This window comes from Telopea speciosissima, chromosome 1 (assembly GCF_018873765.1).
Source record: "Telopea speciosissima isolate NSW1024214 ecotype Mountain lineage chromosome 1, Tspe_v1, whole genome shotgun sequence".
Taxonomy (NCBI): domain Eukaryota; kingdom Viridiplantae; phylum Streptophyta; class Magnoliopsida; order Proteales; family Proteaceae; genus Telopea; species Telopea speciosissima.
The window spans coordinates 45,228,856-45,249,996 of record NC_057916.1 but is presented as its reverse complement, the minus strand read 5'-3'; the positions used below and the strand labels follow the sequence as shown (position 1 = coordinate 45,249,996).

At 45.9% G+C, this 21,141-nt stretch overlaps 1 protein-coding gene across 1 annotated transcript; it reads left to right on the top strand.

Annotated features, from left to right (window-relative positions):
- The first annotated feature begins 19,609 nt into the window (after positions 1-19,609).
- On the top strand, positions 19,610-20,130 carry LOC122645918 (dynein light chain 1, cytoplasmic-like). Its single transcript, XM_043839329.1, has 2 exons — positions 19,610-19,802; positions 19,901-20,130. Exons 1-2 carry the CDS (start codon positions 19,701-19,703, stop codon positions 20,090-20,092), a joined length of 294 nt encoding a protein of 97 aa, XP_043695264.1. The 5' UTR covers positions 19,610-19,700; the 3' UTR covers positions 20,093-20,130.
- The last annotated feature ends 1,011 nt before the right edge of the window (positions 20,131-21,141 follow it).

Genomic DNA, 21,141 nt, shown 5'->3' with positions numbered 1-21,141 from the left:
GGGGCTTGACTAGGCATTCGTGCTTAGCGACGATTGCCCTTTCAACCTTGCTTGGTACGCATGGCTCAGTGCTCGACCACTGCAATGCTCGCCCCTGGTGCTCGGTCGTATCTAGTGAGGTGATTACCCCGTGGTGTTCAGTTTGGAGTCCCTTGGCTCAGTTCGGCCAGGTCGGTTCGGTCCTCGAGTTCGGCTCAGTTTGGCACTGCACCATTTGTGCTCGGCTCGGCCCTCGGTTCAGCCTCAAACCGTCCATGTGTCACTTTTTGTCAGATGGGGATTCTATGACTCATCAGGAATATTACACCTTTTGTTATCATTAGAGCTGTCACTATGGATTCTAGTTTATTTTTAGCGGACTTCTTAAGAATTTCTTCTTATTTCTTGCAAATGGGCAACTATGTTGGGGTCCACTTGATAATTATTGATTAGAAGAAAATTTTGGGTTGGGAGTCTATCCATGGTAAGAAAGCTCATTGTGAAACTCTTTCATTGTGTAGCTTCATATCATGGTATTTTTAGCATATTCACAATGATCTTGTTATTAGAAGACACTACTAGTCTCCTATGGAGGTTATTCAACAATCTTGAAAAAGTTTTCGATGGTTAGTATTGCATCTAACACATCCCCTATTCTAAGTAATGTTCAATTTGCTCCTGTGAAGCATCGAAACTTGCGTGTCCATTGGTCCCCTCCATCTGAAGGCTATGTTAAACTAATGTGTATCATACTGAGGACAGTGCTACCAGTGGTCTGGGTTTTATGTTTCGGGATCACAATGTCAAGCCACTAATTGCGGTTTTAGAACTTATAGCTACATTCACCTCTATAATAATAGGTGAAGCGGTGGCGATTCGAGAAGGACTTCTTCAGGAAATTGTAGACAATTTAGATCACTGATAAACCCAAAATTACACCGGCCAATCGTGAGCCGCCATGTGTCCTGGCCCAAGTGGGAAGACCATCCCAAGCCCGGCCACCTTACGTCTCACTTGATTAGCCCGGAAGGCAAAGAACCAACAAGGAAGTCCATGAACAAAGACCAAGTACTGCACGCAAGCTACTACCATCAACGACAAGATATGCATCACCTCATCAGTTGAGGGTACCACCTACCAAATGTACAATTCCAGACGGACTCATGCTCCAAGGACCTTATCCAATATACAAGGGCGCATGCATGTCTATCTACTGAGAACATGCTCCCTATTGGGACTCTACCTCCCATGAGAGAGCAACCAATCAAGAGATGAGTCCTACCGACTAGGAACGTCTATCTACTACAAGGACTACTCATTACCAACTAGGACTCTCCACACCGCCACACTCCACTATAAATTCCAACGTACTCTATCCCATTAACCCATCTTGAATTCTAACTATTCATCTATTTGCTCAGAAAGATCTAACTTAGGCATCAGAGAGTCCTAGGCCGGAACCACATCGGTTCTCCCTTGTCACCCAGGTCCTTTTGCAGGTTACGGCACTGGAAGGGACCACTAGGCGATTTCTTGACACAACAATCACATTTTTTTTTTTTGGAATCTGATAATAGGGAGTTGATCAATTACCTTACTGGTGAGTGAACGACTTCGCCACTTTTAGTGGTTCCCTATCCTTCATGACATTATCCATGTGGCATCCTATCTGGAGTCATGTAGTTTTTCTTTTATTTCAAGTGAAGGAAACATATTGTTTGATTCCCATGCTAGGAAAGGTGGGCCTTTGAGATTTAAGAGTAAATGACCTGTATCCACTCCATAGATTCTTGATACTTGTAAGATATATATCAGAAGCCATGTGCTCAATACCTTCTTATCAACAAAATCTTTATTACCAAACAAAGGTGGCGAAAGAGGGCAATGAATGGAAACAACAGTGAAGAATTGTTTCTAATAACAGAAAGCAAAGTTCTTATGGACCACTATTACAAAGGACAATGATGTGTTTAAGCAAAAGGGTAATTACCTCCAAGATGACAAGAGGTCCATCTTCCACATGTGAGCTCCCTTTGTTTGATACCTTGGGCTTTTGGTCGATTTTGGTAGGAAAGTGACAGTGAATATTCACAGAAGAGAAATAAAAAGATCTTTTTTATAAACCTTTATAAATAGTATGGACTAGGGACAGAGACAGGGCATGCATGAAAGCCAAAAGCTACTCACGCCAAAAACTAGCTCAAACCTTATGGGAAAGCATTAGAGACAATTAACAAATACAAACACATATAGAACACAGAAATTGAAAACAATTATGAAAGATCAAATAATAAGGTCTTTGGTTTAGTATGATTATTTAATTTCCTCAAAATGAAACCCATTATTGTTCTTGTTGTAGATCGTTATTTTATGTAATCTCTTTGTAAGGACTGATATAACACTAAAAATCTAGTCCACAAATGGACTACACGTGAATAAGTCATAAACAATCCATGATAGGTCGTCGAAACCTGCAAATATTTGGAGCTATGTATCCATAGCCTACTGACCGACGGAGCATAAGCTCTAACCTTCTTGAACTCAATTGATCCATGATTTCGACTACTCAATCTAAGAAAGTTACTCTGATAAAGACCTCGGGTGAAGACAGATTGAACTCAATTTACAACTCAAGAACTAGATTTAGATGTAATTTGACTATGGTCGAAGAACCTTAATTTGGCTCTGATGGGATAAAGGACCAGGCACGACGAGAACGAGCCAGTGAGGTCGCGAGTCCAGGGTAGAGGTCGCAACTGGCCAAGCGCGAGCCAGCTGGCCCCCCCGGTTCGTGGGAAGGACCAAGATGTGAGCAACATGCAGAGCTGGGCTCCAGGTCGCACCCCAGCTCACACCGCTAGGGGCGCAACGCGCTCGCTTATAAACGATCATAGCCTAGCCACAACCAAGTGCAGGAGGAAAGACCTCCATACCTTGCATAAACGACGCAAGCTTACCTAGGGCCAACATGGCCCGAGATTCTCACCAATGTCACTCCTAATCAGGCGCGTGGGAAGTGGTGGATAAACATTATCCCATGATTTACTCCAAAACGGTCTCACTCCACTCTGAGATTCCAGCTTACCTATTTGGGCACGATTCTGTCTCTCAACCACCTTAAGTAAGGGAGGTAACACTAAACTGATGTATCTGAATTCTCTCTGAATTGACTATTATTCTGAGATCTAACTTAAGCATCGGAGTGAGATCACGGGCGACGCCTGGTACTCTTTGCTAATCTTCCTTTTAAATTGCAGGTAGAGCTTGCTCAAGCCGATTTCTTGACGCAACAGTTTGGCGCCGTCTGTGGGAACGACAGTTTTAAAGCCTTAAAACCTCTACCATTCAATCAGTACAGATCATGGCAGGCGAACAAAATGTCGTTCCTTCCAACATTAAAGTTCCACCAGCCGTGGAAAACCCGATGACACGCCGGGTGATGAAGAACACCCGTGGCGGAGGGCAAATCGGGAAGCAGACCCTTCGGCGAACAACACTTCACCAATCGGACCCCAGCAACCGGTGGTAGGGGAAGCAATAGGGTCCCAACCTTCGGCGACGAAGGTGGCTGGCCAAAACACAACACGAGATCAGGGCCAGTCCAGCCATAGTACCAGGGCACTGCCACCTCCACCGCCATTGCCTCAAGGATTTACCCCTGAGGTAGTAGATCCTAATGCACCGGCCAATGTGGGCCAAATCCAAGACCTGTAGCAATAGGTTCTCCAACTGAACGAGTTCCTCAGGGACGTGGTCAAGGAGCTGCAGGCTTTGAGAGCAGCCAATCTAGCAGGCACCGCTTCTGTAGCCTTGCCCCCTGCGCCAATTCTGCCTCCAGCACGGGTACTCCCTGGGGCTGCCCAGGAAAACCCGAGACCCGCAAGGGACGACGTCCCAGCAACTGGGAGTAGGGCTGGGTCCTCACACCCATCCAGAAGAAGTTTACCCCCACCAGGGATTGTTGGCATCGAAAACCTGCCTACTCGAAGTAGGCCCCCACATGGGGGGGGGGGGGAGCAGTCGGGGTCCACCAGCTAGAGAATTCATAGCAGGACTGAGAGAAGTTGCTCCAAAGCCTCTGACGCATGCACTGAGCAGGTCGACCAGCAGAGGTCGCCCAGGCGAGACCTCCAAGATGAGTTGAACGTACTTCGCGCCCGGGCTGACGCCATCCCCAACCAGATCATAGAGAGTGAGCTCCTGATGACAGTGGGGACCGCCCCTTGTCAAAAGACCATAAAGGTGAACTTCATAGTGGTTCGGGTCATGACTCCCTACAACGTCATCCTGGGCAGGCCCAGCCTGAACGAGCTGGGAGTAGTAGTCTCCACCAAGCATTTGAAGGTTAAGTTCGCCGCCCCTAATGGCATAGGAGAATGCCAAATAGAGTAGAAGAAGGCTCGAGAATGCCATGCCACTTTCCTAAAGCAGATCAAAGGCAATTGCAGGGGAACAGGCTACACGATGGAGGTCATGGATAATCACGAAGGTGATAAACGCTATCAACAAGGTGACCCTGTCGAGGAACTCGTTGAAGTAGCACTGGATGATCAAGACCCCACGAGGACTGTGAAGATTGGGTCCCTGTTGGAAGAAGAGGAGGCGAGAGAGCTCACCTCATTCCTCCAGAGGAATAAAGATGTGTTCGCTTGGTCAGCGGCGGATATGCCAGGTATGCCAAGCCACATTGTAGAGCACGCTCTGCACATGGACCCAACTAGAAAGCTAGTGCAGCAGAAAAGGAGAACGTTCGCCCCGAAGAGGTAGGCCACGATGAAAGAAGAAATTGAAAAATTAAAAGCATCCGGCTTCATCAGGGAAGAGCAATTTCTCACCTGGCTCGCTAATGTGGTGATGGTGCCCAAACCTAATGGGAGGTGGAGGATGTGCGTAGACTACACATACCTCAACAAAGTGTGACCCAAAGATGAATACCCTCTCCCCAGGATAGACCTGTTGATAGATGCAACTGCTGGGCATGAGAGGCTAAGCTTTATGGATGCGTATTCAGGGTATAATCAAATCCTGATGAGAGAAGGAGATGAGACATACATAGCGTTCCACTCGAACCAAGAAAATTTATGCGATCTGGTCATGCCCTTCGGCTTAAAAAATACGGGAGCGACCTACCAGAGGATGGTAAACAAGTTATTCAAAGCTCAGATTGGCATAAACATGGAGGTCGATGTAGACGATATGCTAGTCAAGAGCATACATGCTGAAGACCATCTGGCCGATCTAGACGAAGCATTTAAGGTGTTGCGAGCTCATCAAATGAAGCTAAATCCAGCCAAGTGCGCCTTTGGAGTCAGCTCCGATAAGTTCTTGGGCTACAAGGTATCCCAAACAGGAATCGAGGCCAACCCAGCCAAAATCAAAGCTATCCAGGAAATGAGCCCACCTAGGACAGTTCGTGAGGTCCAGAGGCTGAACGAAAGGATCGCAGCACTAGCACGGTTTGTGTCACGATCTGGGGACAAGTGTCTACCATTCTTTAAGACCCTGAAGAACTTGAAGGATATCAAGGGATTTGTGTGGACCAACGAATGCCAAAAAGCTTTCGAAGATCTGAAGGCATACTTGGCCAACCCGCCACTACTAACGCAACCAATCCCCAAGAAGGAACTGCTACTATACTTAGCCACCTCACCTGTAGTAGTGAGCGCGATCCTGGTGAGGGAAGAAGACGGGGTGTAGAAATCGGTGTACTATGTTAGCCACGTGCTACTAGACGCCAAAACCCGCTACCCATAGATCGAGAAGCTCGCGTTTGCTCTGGTGAAGGCAGCCCGAAAGTTGAGACCGTACTTCCAGGCCTACCCCATAGTGGTCATGACCGATCAACCACTGAAGAAAGTGCTCCACAAGCCAGATGTGTCTAGAAGACTGACCACGTGGGCGGTAGAGTTAAGCGAGTACCTAGATCGAGTACAAGCCAAGGACGGCGATAAAGGGCCAAGCCTTGGCTGATTTTGTGGTCGAGTGTACTCAAGGCACGAACGCTCTCAACCTAGTGGACCAGATGGAAACCGAGAACCCCCCAGAGCCGTCCTGGACCATATTCATAGATGGGTCGAGCAACTCAAAAGTTTATGGGGTAGGCTTTATACTGACGAGCCCAGAAGGCTTCAAAATTCAGTTCACGCTGCGCTGCAAATTTCCAGCATCAAATAATGAAGCAGAATACGAGGCATTGATAGCAGGCCTGAGAACAGCTAAAGCCATTCAAGTCAAAAGGTTGACAGTGTGGGCTGACTCACAGCTGGTCATGAATCAAGTCAATGGGCACTATGAAGCCAAAGACGATCGCATAGCGGCCTACCGGGAAGTCACCAAGAAGTTAGTAAGCTAGTTCGACACGTTCGAGATGAGCAGGGTGCCCAGGAATGAGAACGAGAAGGCAGACGCACTCCCACGACTGTCAACAGAGGCATTGGCTCAGTTGGATGGGTCAGTACACATCAAGCAACTATCTGAGCCCTCTCACCTAGTCCAAGAGGTCGCGCCGATTGAGTTAGAGCCCAGTTGGATGGACCCAATCGTCGCCTACCTAAGGGATGACATCCTGCTCGAAGATAAGATCGAAGCGCATAAGGTTCGAGGTCGCATAGCTCAATATACAATAGTGGAAGGGGAGCTATACAAAAGATCAGTCTTTGGCCCGTTGCTGAAGTGCCTAACCCCTACCCATGCTTTGAATGCCTTGATCGAGGTGCACCGCGGGATATGTGGTAGTCACATGGGAGGACACCACCTAGCCTATAAAGTGCTAAGGGCAGGGTTCTACTGGCCAAATATGCAGAAGGAAGCAATCCAGTATGTCAAGAGATGCAATCAGTGCCAGAAGTTCACGTCCATACCATGCCAGCCTGCCACAAAGCTAGCCTCCATACTTAGTCTTATCCCATTCGCTATGTGGGGAATGGACATCCTGGGCAACTTCACCCCAGCCTCGGGAGGAAGAAAGTACCTAGTTGTCGCGGTGGATTACTTCACCAAGTGGGTGGAAGCAGAGCCAATAGCAAAGATCACGCGACAACGAATGGAGAAGTTCTTCAGAGACAAGGTCATTTACCGGTTCGGGCTACCAAAGATACTAGTGACAGACAATGGGTTGCAGTTCAATAACCCACAGTTCAGGGCATTCTGTGCCCAGTACGACATAGAGCTGAGGACGACTTCAGTAGCTTATCCACAAGAAAATGGTCAAGCAGAGCTCACTAACCGCACCTTATTGGTGGAGATAAAAAGAAGGTTAACCGAGGCAAAAGCAAGGTGGGTGGATGAGCTCCCCAGCTTCTTATGGTCGTACAAAACCATAGTTTGAACGCCCACAGGGGAAAGCCCATTCTGGATGGCTTACGGGATAGAGGCCCTGTCCCCGATTGAAGTATTAGCGGGCTTGCTTAGAAGCCTCAACTTCAACGAGAGAACATACCAAGATGGGCTAAGGGCCAACTTAGACTTTCTTGATGAAGTTAGAGAGGACGCGCTGATGAGGAATGTAGCCTACCAGCAAAGAACGGCTCGTTATTACAATTCTAAAGTCAAGTAGAGAATGTTCAAAGCTAGAGACTTGGTATTGCCCAAGGTGAGCGTCTCCCAACCTCAGCACCAAGGTAAGTTGGACTCCAACTGGGAAGGACCATATGCGGTCTCCAAACAGATCAGGCCAGCCATTTATCTCTTGAAAACCACGGGGGGCAACAAGATACCGAGATCGTGGAACTCAGAGAATTTGAAAATTTTTTACCAATGAGGTCGTTGTAAAAATTGTCCGTGAATTAATAAAATATCAGTTTGCGGTCACAATTTTGTCTACAGTTTGGCTTACAGTTTTGCGTTGACCTGAAATGGTCACTCCTAAAGACTAGCTCGTTGTGCTAGCACCAAAGACTGACCTCAAAGGTCAGCACTAAAGACTGACCTCTAAGGTCAGCACGAAAGACTGGCCTCTAAGGTCTGCATGAAAGATTGACCTCTAAAGGTTAGCACGAAAGTCCAACCTTTTGGGATGGCACCAAACGATGATACACTAAAGGTAGCAAGATCGCAGCTTGAATAAAGACGAAAGAAAGAACATGCTCAAAGCTGATTAAAAAGAACGAGCAGCAACACTTAGAGAAAAAATTGCTTTCATTGACAGAGATGCTATTTACATTACATCCAAAAAAAAAAAAAGTGGTAGTACAAGAGGAAAAAAAGAAAAGAGCTACAACTTCTTCAATTTTATGCTGGGGGAGGATCTTTGGCAGAGGCCACCGCAGCCGAAGATGAGTCAGCAGGAGGAGGAGGAGGATCTCCGGAAGTGGTCACATTGGCTGGAACCACGGTGGGGGCAGGAGGATCAACTGGAGCAGGGGGATCGCCCTCGGTAGCTTGGTTCTTAGGCGCGGGAGAAGCAGACACTTCAGGAGTCGCAGGCACAGGGGGGACGTAGTACTTGAAACCCGAGAAATCGTAGCCCGGGGTCCCCTTGAGGACATATTTAACGGTGTCATTCACGCCACCCCTATAACCCTTACGGGCCTGCTCCTTCACATAATCCCTTAGCTCTTTCAAAACCTTGAAGGCCTCCAGGGCTTTCTGAACAACCTCCTCGATCAGATTGGGCTAACGCACTTGGAGATTAAGCAAATCCTGCTGGATAGACATGGTCCTTCTCTTCTCTAGCTCGTGCTCCCTCTTCTCCTGCCCCAGCTATTTCTCTAGCTCCCCCACGCGATCAGTAAAAGATTTAACTATCTCCTCATTGTCTTTGGCCCCTATCTCCAGGGTGGAGATCCTGGTCGTGGTGTTGAGAACCTGCTCCTCCATGACCTTCCTTTTCTTCTTTTCCTCCTAGAAGGCCATGGCCAGGCTCTCCACCCTGCGGCAAAGCTCGGTCGCCCCTCAAGTGACCTGAGAAGATAGTACAATGTCAACAAATGTCCTATCAGGAAAAAGAAACAAGGGAGCCAAGTTCGAGGCTTACTCGGGCGAAGTCCAGCGCAAACGAGTCTGCCAACTCTTTGTCTGATTGGGCGTGAACGGCAGCCACGTCCTGGGGGGGGCCATGGTCCATTAGCTCCTTGGCCACCTAAGGGAAGTCGAAGGATGACTCGCCCTCGAAGACGTCCCATTGGAAGCTGAGACGCTTTTTCCCCTTTAGAGGGGGCAGGCCTTCTCGCCCTTGCCAGTTCCTCTGGGGCCTTCTTGCCCAGCGCTGCCTTCTTTGAGGGCGCTTTAAGGTCCACCACCTCATCGCGAGCCCTCTTCTTGGGGATTTTTGGTGGCAGGGACTTGGTGGTTTTCTCCACCTTGTCCTTGCCCTTATCCACCTTCTCTTTGCCCTTGGAGGAGGACGCCGCTTTCTCTTGAGTGGCTGCCGCTGAGCCCCAAGGATGATGCCTATATTGGAATGGGTTTGCCTCTTAGACTTCTTTCCAAGACTCTCTGTCTCTCCTCCTCTGCTTCTTCGCGGAACTCGTCCAAGTCTGGCTCGTAGTCCACTGAAAAGAAAGTAGAAGCAAGTCAGAAATAGTTTGCGGTCATATAGTAAAAAGACAAACAAGATTACAAGAGAAGGAACTCACCCCGTACTGAGCTCAGTCCATGCTAGACCAGCAAAGCCTCATCTGTCAGATCATGCACATTGAAGGCCGCACCCTGCGTGCACAGATTGAGAGACCGCTGGTCGTATGAGCTCAGCATGGGGACTTTGTTTACCGACTTCAGCCGCACCCACTTCCCACTTAGCCTTGAAGGGGTCGCCACGAATGCGCGTAAAAAAGAAACGATCCTTCCACTTGTTCACAGACTGTGGCATGTGGCTTACAAACTCCATCGACTTATGTGGCTCCTTTGTACCACGCAGGGCCACATAGAACCACTCATCGGTGGTCTTCATCAATTGGAAAAAATAAACAAAAAGTGCCCATGAGGCCTTACGGCCGAGCTGAGCGAAGAATAGGTAGAAGCCAAAGAGCTACTTCCAGGAATTTGCCACCAGTTGACTTGGGGCAATGGTATAGTGGCGAAGCACGTCCAACACGAACTGATGGACAGGGAAGCGGAGGTGGCACTGGAACGCGACCTCGTACAGACACACGGTGCCAGGCCGTGGGGTGTTCTCTCTCTCTGCTCTAGTGGGTACCCATGTCTCCACCTCCGGGGGAAACCGGTACTGGACCCTAAGGGCAGCCAATGAGTGCTCGGCCATAGTGCTCTCAAAAGCGGCCACACTTGTGGGCCTCACCAAGACTTCTTCCTCCTCATCCTGAGCACCGCCACCTTCAGCGGTGCGCTCCACTAGGCCTTCGATCAGGGTTCGTGTGCCCCCACTGAACTGGGCCAAAGAGGCTTGGGCCAAATGGCCAGCCTAGGCAGCAAACTTCTTGGACCCAAAGAGTGTAAATCGCTCCTCTTGGGTCCTCTCAGAACTCACCTCGGGATCAGAGCCCCCACTCATACCAATAACCTCGTCGGAGACCTTATTGGGCTCCACTTGAGATGAAGAAGACATGATTGAAGAAGCTTATTGACAGCAAAATAGCAGAAGTTGTGTGAAGAAAAATACGGCTCGAGCAGAATACGCAACACGAGCTCGTAGGATAGAGTTTGAGTGAAGAAGCTTGAGAGTTATCGAAGGAAATGTCAGTCACCGGAGCAAAGTGCAATGGCAAGAAGCAGCAACAAGAGAATGCAAAGAGCAAGAAACTCAAATTCGCCAAGTTTCAATAAAGAGTTGCAGGGGGAGCGAAGGCCCAATTTATAGGCGAAGGGTAGAAGAGGGGTCCCCAAATCCAACGGTCAGAAGGCAAGTCCATCGTAGGGCCAAGATCTGCCAACGTTGGATCTGCCCGAGATGTAATAAAGGCATAGGCCACATGGCCGAACCATAATGGGTAGCTTAGCGCAATAGGGATTGAGCAATGGTAGGCTTAGCCCAGGCCTCATAATGCCTATGGACACGTGGCCATTCGAGTAAGGAACGTCAAGCGTCATAAAGCCGAAATGGCGAGAGTTCGGATCGAGGCACCTTTACGGCTTCTGGAACGTCAAGGCACGCCCAGCCATCAATGTGTCAGGCCTATGCGTGCGAGAATAGGCGCCAAGGAATTTGAATTGATTTAACTCCCCAGAACGCCAACGTCCAGGGGAGTGGGGGACTCGTGATGGGATAAAGGACCAGGCACGACAAGAACGAGCCAGTGAGGTCAGTGAGGTTGCTGAGGTCGCGAATCCAGGGCAGAGGTCGTGTCTGGCCAAGCGCGAGCCAGCGGGCCCCCCGATTCGTGGGAAGGACCAAGATGTGAGCAACATGCAGAGCTGGGCGCCAGGTCGCACCCCAGCTCACACCGTTAGGGGCTCAATGCGCTCGCTTATAAACGATCATAGCCTGGCCACAACCAAGTACAGGAGGAACAACCTCCATACCTTGCATAAACGATGCAAGCATACCTAGGGCCAACATGGCCTGAGATTCTCGCGCATGTCGCGCCTAATCAGGTGCGTGGGAAGTGGTGATAAACATTATCCCACGATTTACTCCGAAATGGTCTCACTCCACTTCGAGATTCTAGCTTACCTATTTGGGCACGATTCTATCTCTCAACCACCTTAAGTAAGGGAGGTAACGCTAAATTGATGTATCTGAATTCTCTCTGAATTGACTGTTGCTCTGAGATCTAACTTAAGCATCGGAGTGAGATCACCGGCGATGCCCGGTACTCTCTGCTAATCTTCCTTTTGCAAGCAGAGCTCGCTCCAGCCGATTTCTTGACGCAACAAGCTCTGCCATTCTTCTTGGAGTCATTGATCCCTGATTCCTCTCTTTTTGACTGATTGCCTAAAAACTAATTTAGGTATCAAAGGATCCGACCGGAATCACTTTCGATTACCCTCTAGCGTTTATTCTCGTGTTTGCAGGTTTGTTCATCCGACCCACATCTTTGACTGTTATTTTATGTAATATCTTCGTAATGACCATGATCTGTAGAAAATATCCGAAGTGACTTTGTTAATTATTTGTTCATAATCAAGGGTTAATGAATATTGTCAACTGTTTGGCGCGTTGGTCGAGTGCTCACTTGCTGAACACTTGGTCATGGGTTCAAGTCCTAGAAATAGCCTCTTTGCATTGGCAACAAGGGTAAGATTGTGTACATTTGACTCTCTCCTGGCCCTGCTAAACGTGGGAGCCTTATGCACTAGTTATGACCATTTTTCCTCTACAACACATGCATATAAGCTAATCTTATGTGTTATAAGAGGCACCTCATCTTGCTAGAATTCTTTAGAACTCAAAGGATCCATCATCAGTGATCCATTTAGTTCCAAACAACTCTGAACAATTTGAGTAACTTACTTAGTTTGTCCCTTTATTGGCTACCACAGTGAAATGGACCTTTTTAACGGTTCTTGATTCTCACGCTGTCAGATTATACAGCTTTCTGTAAGACTCCCTTTGTCCTATTGATGACACCACCAATTTGTTGTATCATTCATGACCATCTGTCATTATTGATCTGCTGATCCAGACGATTTAATTATCTCAAAAGAGAATTAATGTTAGGAAGGGAGAGGTTTATTAGCTTTGAAGTAGGGAAGTAGGGATGTCTAAGATTGATGAAGAACAGATACATAAAACCTTAGCTTTGAAGAGAGTAGGTTCAGTAACAGCATTTCATGTTTTTCTACTCATAATGAAACCATGAAAGAGAGCATAGCTTTATATGATAATTGAGGAGTCCTCGAACAAATGAATTCCCGAGAAAAGCAAAAGGATTGCTTGAAGGGAGGATATTTTCTTTTCTTTTCTTTTTTTTAATATTTTTTCTGTTCCCCAGTAGGCAAGCAGGTAAGGTTCCCAGATTGCAATTTTTGCTGCAAATCATTCAATCCTTGAGGACCTATAGTGCTTCTTGAACCTCAATCCCATTTATAAAGAAAAAAAAAAAAAAAAAGGGAATCAAAGATGAAGTATTCTCAAACTTGATGTGACTTTTCATACATTGATATATCAAGAAGATCATATGTAATATGAGTTAGGTTTTTTTATTATTAAATATGAGTAGGTTTTGATTGGTGGTAGTTCCTCCAACATCCAATATCAAATCACAAGCATGGTCCTTAACTCCTTGTTCCCCTACCACCACAAGAGATTCTAATGCATCAATTCAAGTAAGCATTTTTTTTTTTTGGGCAGTGTGTACAAAGGACAGAGACGTAAGCTGATGACTCGCGTTTACTAGGAATTCCTCGTTGAAGACCAACAATTGCAATGATCTATCCCCATCACGATGAAATTTTCAAAGATTACCCGAGCCTGTCGACCAAGGCTATAGACTCATTGAATACATTAGTGTAGTGCGCGTGCGGCTTAGAACATCTAAGGGCATCATAGACCTGTTATTGCCTCAAACTTTTGTGGCCTAAATGGCCATAGTCCCTCTAGTAAGCATTCTATGAAAGTGTTTTTCGGATTGAACATTTGATGTGCTCTTACTCAAAATATCTATTCATTTCTAATACTATAATCACTTATGGCTCCCTACTTAACTAAGAGGCTTTTTTGCTCCCCAATAGGGATGAAATTTTGCTACTACCCGAGCTCGCAATCAAAGGGGAAGTGAATTGTTCTATTTCTTTGGTTGTGAACCGTAGTAGCATGAAAGTTCCTGCAACTCAAGTAGCACAAAATTTTTCCCCCCAATCGGAGTAGCCTACTAAAGAGTCGAGTTGACCATAATAAAAAAAACCTATTAATCATATCAGCCTTTATATATATATATATATATGATGTACCCAAAAATAACCTGTTAATAGACATAGAACACGTGGCGTGGCCCCACTACACAAGTCAACAGTTGGAAAGTGTGACACATGGAAGTAGTTGATGACCCATGATTTCCTTGTAGGCCAAGGAAGCACCTCAACGCACGATCAGGTGGCGGTTAGAGTAAACTGCCAAATCATGGCTTAGGTACGGAATATGCCATCCACCAACTAAGGAGCACGTTTCCTAAACCAGGAAACAAGTCGTCTCAACTCTGCCACGTACCAGAGGACACGATGTCTGAAGATTCCAACCACCTCGATAACTGCTCCAGTTATAAATAGCAACAGATGGATCCAAATATGGGGATCTGACAACTCATTGATTATTACTGCTCTCTTTGTACCTCCTTTTACATGACTTTATCTATGCGCTAGGCTGACTTAGGCATTGGAGAGTCCCCTCTCCGAGTCCACTCCGGGTCTCTTTGGTGTCTTTTCTGCCTTGTAGGATGTCCACGTTACCAGGAGACTTTTTAGCAGCAACAAATGGGCATCCACCATAGGGCCCGGAGGGAGGGAGAGAGAGAGAGAGAGAGAGAGAGTAAAACAAGAAATCCACCAACCGCAAATGTATGTCAATCAAGGACACAAGGACAAAGATCGTGTTGAGCCAAGCTAACACACTCCACGCTCATACCCAAGTGTACCGAATCCAACAAATTTGTTCACCCGCGTCTCGCGGCTCCATCCGTGCGGGTACGTCCCAAAGTTATGGATCTGGATGGGTAGACAAACAACATGAGCAGGTCATCTAGGATGAACAACACCCTAACCTGCTGGCCTCGGTCACCCAAGCGTAGTTCCTTACCTTACAACAATAGTTCTGTGAACTGACATATGCTCTCAAGTAGAATGCACGAATCCAATCATAGGTGAACCCGAATCGACCGACACCTCCTGCCCCACAGAACAATGAAAGCAAGCACATCAGTCCTGGGTCGACCGACTCGGGACGTAACCCACACAACTATACAGGAGATGGCCGTCGGATGCAGGTTGAGGAGGAAAATGATGCACACTCCAAACACAAGCCCGAAGACCCCTGTAAAAAGGAGTCAGGAAGGGAAGACCCCAACAGGAAGGTAAAGGAACTCCATGAACAGTTCTAGAAAGTGATGCAAAGACAAGCTGGGTCCGAGAAATTGTCTTCTCCGAAAAAACGACACTCTTTGATGAAAATATGAATGTCCCATTCCTGAAGGAGTTCAAACTACCAAAATTTGAATACTATGACGATATCAAAGACCGTGTACAACATTAGAAGGGTTTAACTCCCTAATGGAATTTTGAGGAGCTTTTAATACGATCATGTGCCGTGCCTTTCCTACCACTTTGAGGAAGGAAGCAAGAACCTAGTTCACCTGACTCGAGCCAAAGTCGATCAAGGCAATATGGCAGCTCAACACTACATTTGTCACGACCTTCATGAGTTTTCGAAGCTATAAGAAGACCCCTATTAGATTGACTACCGTGAAGCATAGAATCGATGGGTCACTTAGAGACTATCTGACGTGCTTCAACCAAGTGAAGCTAGAGATCGACAACCTAGACCCATTGGTTGAGTACACCGCGCTCCTTGCTGGAATCAATGACAAGGAACTCAATTGGGACCTCTGCAGAAAGCCTCCCAGCAACTTAGCAGAAATCCAATCCGGATGAGAGTCGACAGTCAGACCGATGCCACAGTAAAATCCCACCAAAGCAATTCGAGCGTTACACTCCTCTCAATTATCCTCGGTCTATGATTCTGATGCAGATTCAGAATGAGAAGTTCATCAAATGGCCCTCGAAGCTGGGCAACCATCCCAAAAGATGGAATTGAGATAAAATCTTCCAGTTCCATGATGGTACTGGGCATGACACCAACGAGTGTCAATACCTCAAGAAAGAAATTGAGAGCCTCATCCAAAGAGGCTATTTCGATTGGTACGTGCACGACCGAAGAGACTTGGACAGTCTAAATGACCGTGATGGCTGGGAAAATCGAGGAGACGATCAATGCAGCGGTTGCAAAGAAGGAGAACATAACAGGAGATACATAAATGATCAAGGTCGAGCCAGATCGACTGACCGCAAAGAGAGCAACGCCCCTGCCGGGGTTATTTCAACCATATACGGAGGGCCAGCTATCGAGGAGAGTTTGAACTCAACGCTGAAAGCAAAAGCATATGCTGGGAGGATCAATTTGACCAAAATTCCGACCTTGAAGTCAACAATAGGTCAAACAATCATGTTCTTTAACGAGGACCTAGATGGGGTTCAGTCTCCGCATGATGAGACCCTGGTAGTAATAATGAGGGTCATGAACTTTGAAGTAAAGCGGATCCTCATCGACAACAACAACTCAGTAGACATCCTCTTATTGGAGGCTTACTACAAAATGAAGCTAAGCAGAGAAAGATTGTAGAAAGTGGACTATCATCCCCTATAAGGGTTCACTGGGGTGATAATCAAAGTTAAGGGATCGATCGAGCTGCTTCTAATCGTGGGAATGGGGATCAATAGACAACCGTGGTGATCACCTTCTTAATAGTAGATATCCCTTCAGTCTACAATGCTATACTAAGCTGAGTGGGGCTTAACGCGTTGAAAGTAGTTGTGTCCATGCCCCCACTTAAAGATGAAGTTCCCGACAAGCGAAGGACTCGGTGAGCATGGAAGAAAAACTCGATCGAAACCTGTTGAAACCACCGAGTTAACTTAGTTTCGCAGGTTTTCGAGACTAGTTGAAGGGGGATTTTATAAAATCCCTGGATTCGATTGGGTTTCGCGGGTTTCAATGGTTTCGACCATATTTCGGTGGTTTCAACACATATGCCCATCGAAACTAGGGGAAACTTTACTCAAAACTAGGACAGACAGATATTATACCAGAAACTGCCAGAAACCAGGATAGACACTTAGTTCTGTCTAATATCATTTAAGTAAATGGTTTTGTATTTGTATTTCATTTACTTAAGATATTATTCATAAATAAGCAAATACCCCTTATTTGAATCCAATAAAAATAGTTAAAAAATCAAATTTCAAAAGGAAAAAAGGTCAACCCCCCAGTTCAAGAACAAAACTGGATTTTTTACGGTAGGTGCAATTTTCAACTTTCTAATACTGGGGTTTTTCTCAAATCTAAAAATTCCATAAATCTTAAAATGATAAAACGTTGCTAAAAACCAAAAGTGCTGTAAAATATTCATTTGTTTTGATGTCCAAAAAAATATTTTCATTCAGAGCGATTTTGATCGACAGCATTCGCGTACACCAAATTAAGTTTGACCGATACATAACTTCTTCAATCTAAATTAGATTTAAGCAATCTGGGACTGCTGGAAAGCTATCAAAACAAAACTTTCTAACAAATCCAAGATTGCTTAAATCTCATTTATATTGATGGAGTTATGTTCTGATCAAACCTTATTCGATACCATGTCCAAGAACAATATACAGTATCAAACTTGGATAAAAATCACAAGTAATATTTTAGTGTTCTCTATGTGAAAGTAATGCATGAATTCGTTTTAAAATGTAAAAAATAGGCAGCACAACAAGAATCAGGGCAAAAAAACAACTTTTGGATCTCGAAACCAAGGTTCGAGTTGGCCTGCAGAAAATCCCAAGTTTCGACCGAGATATGATCGAAACCAAGACAAACTCAGTTTTTGGCTGGTCGAAACCCAAGTTTTAGAACCTTGTTGGTGATTGCAAAGGGAATCAGTAGATATCCTGCAATTGCTATGCGACCATCCTCTGGGCCAAAGGCAAATCAGGAGCCACCCAAAGTCAATCCATAAAGGACCTCACCCTAGTCAATATCCAGGATGGGGATGATAGAAGATAGGTCCAAATTGGGTCTCACCTACAAGATACACGGCGTGACGAGATGATTAACTTCTTACAGGTGAACTCAGATGTATTTGCCTATTCGGATTTGGGCATGCTTGGGATACCCTGAAGTATCATTGAAAACAAGTTGAGTGTCGACCCGACAAGAAAGCCTGTTTAGCAAAGAAGTAGAAACTTCACTCCAAAGAGGCAGGTGAAGATCAAACCAGAGGTGACAAGCTACTCGAAGCAAGGTTCATTTGAGTGATTTCCTATCCGGAGTGGTTCGCCAATATTGTTATGGTCCCAAAGGCGAATGACAAATGGAGAATTTGCATTGACTAATCGACCTCAACAAAGCCTACCTGAAGGACATGTACCCCCTATCAAGGAACGACCAGCTGATAGATGCAACCACTGGCCACAACATGTTGACATTCATGGACGCCTACTCGGACTACAACTCGCTTTCTCTCTTTCTCACAGTGATTGAGTAAAAAGAATAGGGGCTTTGAGAAAATCCTACTGGTGTGGAGGTGCTTTTACAAGGAAATGCAAAGCTATACGTGTGAGAAGGACTCATAGCAAAAAGACTAAGATCAGATGGAGGCTTTGCATCTGTGAAGCTTCAGGTAACGATTGAACCCCCCCCTTTGTTTATGAGATTGAATGGTGTTTCCATTGGTATACAATCCATATCTCGTTCGTGTATACCTTCTATAAGCAGATTAATCATATATATTATGAAGATCTATAATTTTCTTTCTAGAACAACAAGGAAAAGTTTATTAAGGCTTGAAGAGTAAACTAGGGATCATGAGGTCTGTGTGCATGCGTATTCAAGTGGTTTTACAAAATCCTGAGTTACCAATCAAACCAAAGTTTTCAGCTATATTTAAGGGAAAGAGAATGCTAACTGGGTGATAGGTGCGTTGTCTAAGTGCCCATACATAGGGATGCACAAAAGGACTGTCGTGCCCCCAAGAAATTCTGCCTTTAGATAGGGATGTGGTGGTCATTTTGTCTGCCGCTGTGTCTAAGCGCAGGGCAGCTCAACTCACGCACCCAATTAGCGTTCTTCTCCCATAATTTTAAGAAAAGATGAAATAGATAGCAACAACTAACATTTTTTTTTGTTTGAAACAACAGCTAACATTCACCTCCCTTTAAATTTTTTTTGGTAAATTAACATTCACCTACCCTTTTCTATCTACCTATCTTAACCATTGTAGGGGGGGTGGGGTTGCAATGACCACCCTACCCCTGCCCGGGTAAAGTCCACCCCCTTATTAAAGGGGCTGGGGAACTGGGCCGAGCAGGGAACAGGAGGAAATAATTTTTTTGATCATTATTCCCTCTAGTTCCTTGGCCGGCCCAATTCCCCAGTGCCCCTAATAGGGGGGTGCAATGAATACCTTACCCCTGCCCCAGGTGAGGTCTACCCTCCCTTATTAGAGGCATTGGGAACTGGACTGGGCAAAAAATTGGAGATAATTTTCCATAATTTTCCTTAGAATAGAGAGAATAGATCAGGAGACAAAAGGATAGTGCCTCAGGACCAAGAGAGTTTGGATCGCATCCCCACGTGGGGGATAAGGGGTGCGGACAGATCTCACACCCTCTTGAGGGTGTGGGTCCATCCACCCATGTGAGGATGGGATCCAGACTCGAACCAACAAACACTTGGTGCAATTCCAATGATACACCACAGAGAAAGCAAAATATTATCTGGACCGGGCAACCCTACACTCGTGCTGGTTTCACAAGGGTCGTCCCTATCTGAAAACTATTTGATAACAACCACAACCTATGGCTTACGTGGCTGCCCACCAACACCCACCCCTAACTCAGTACGTTTCCACCTCAATATAATCCCCCAAGTACATCTCGAACTTCACTCCCACTAAGTAAAGAAAGCTCGCATTCATGATCTTCTCTCTCTAGCTAGCTTTTGCGTCTACAAGGTCGTTCGTCCCCTCGTCTAACAAGGTTGTTCTTCCCCTCTTCCCCGACCATTTTATACGATCCCTTGCAACACCCTCGCCATATTAGAAGGCAAGGCAGTCATTAGCGACACTAACATGCTTCAAACCATGCAAGATGAAGCACTCTATCTTGCCGCCAAAGCACTCGATGTCTTTGATATCACAGATTCCACCCAGATTGCTCGCTTCATTAAGCAGGTGAGTTACCAATTAAACACTCAGGGATCTAAAAAAGTCCTCCCCCAAAACCTTAAAACACCTTTCTTTTGTTGATTTGGATTTCGCATTTCATGTAGGAGTTCGACAGGCTTCATGGACTTGGGTGGCAATGCATCGTGGGAATAGGTTTTGGTTCATTCTTGATTCATGTCTGTGGCTGCTTCATTCACTTCTGCATCGGTAGCCTTGCAATTTTGCTTTTCAAGTGTGCCACGGGTCCCGAGGCTGAGAAGGAACTTTTCACAGCTTTGGAGCCGGTGAAGGAATGAAATTGTTTTTCGTTGTTCTGTATTTTTCTGGGTTTACCCTCAGTATAAAGAAGAAAAATAGCAAATTTAATAGATTTCGAGTAAGGCAGTTCCATTTCTTTCTTCTAAAAACTGGTATCAAAATGAAACATTTCCGCATCTCTGATCTGATATGAATAATTGATTGATCCTCACGCAGTATAGGGGTATTTAAAAGAATAACTCAATACAGATTTAGTGCCGCAAACGAAGCACCTCAAACAATTCACAACAGCTGAACACTGAACTCATAAAGGTAGGAAACAATCTCCAAACAATGCTTTGATGGAGAAGAATGTAGTGAAATTCTTCCTTTAACAATGACTATCATCAACTCTTGGAGGCTCCTGACACTGAACTCATAAAGGTAGGAAACAATCTCCAAACAACGCTTTGATGGAGAAGAATGTAGTGAAATTCTTCCTTTAACAATGACTATCATCAACTCTTGGAGGCTCCTGACCCTGACGTTGTTCCTGCTGCTGACCTTGATGTTGTCCATGTTGCTGACCCTGACATGGATGTTGTTTATGTTGCTGACCTGGCTGTCCCCAGGAGCCCTGAAGGGTCTGACCACCCTGCTACGTCTGGGTCTATGGTCTAGCTAGTGCTGTCAAACTAGGGCAGCCCCTAGCTATGTGATCACCTCTCCCACATCTGTAACAAGCATCAATACCCACCAAGCACTCCCCCCCCCAGTGAGGTCTACCACATCTCTGGAACCTAGGTGGGGCCCTCTACTCCTACTGGGACTTTTGTTGCTTCTGCTGACCCCCTTGCCTGAAACCTTAGTTGGACATGGGCCTCTTCCCAAGATCTCTACTACTGCTCTAGGGGTAACACTATTGTTCTCCTCAATGATCTATGCTGTTGAGTATGTCTTGTATTCCAAGGACCCGAGTACGATGCGGATCCGACCTAACCTGACATATTTTGGGTGAGACTCAAAGGGAGAAAAAGTTGATATTTAGTTCATAATGCGGAGGGTTGAGCCAATAGGCCTAACCCGTAGCAAGCGAACAAATCTCTTT

Excerpts from the sequence above, each read along its gene's own strand:
- LOC122645918 (XM_043839329.1), top strand. The coding sequence starts at position 19,701 with ATGCTTCAAACCATGCAAGATGAAGCACTCTATCTTGCCGCCAAAGCA. Across the intron at positions 19,803-19,900 it reads TTGCTCGCTTCATTAAGCAG|GAGTTCGACAGGCTTCATGG; the intron begins GTGAGTTACCAA and ends CATTTCATGTAG.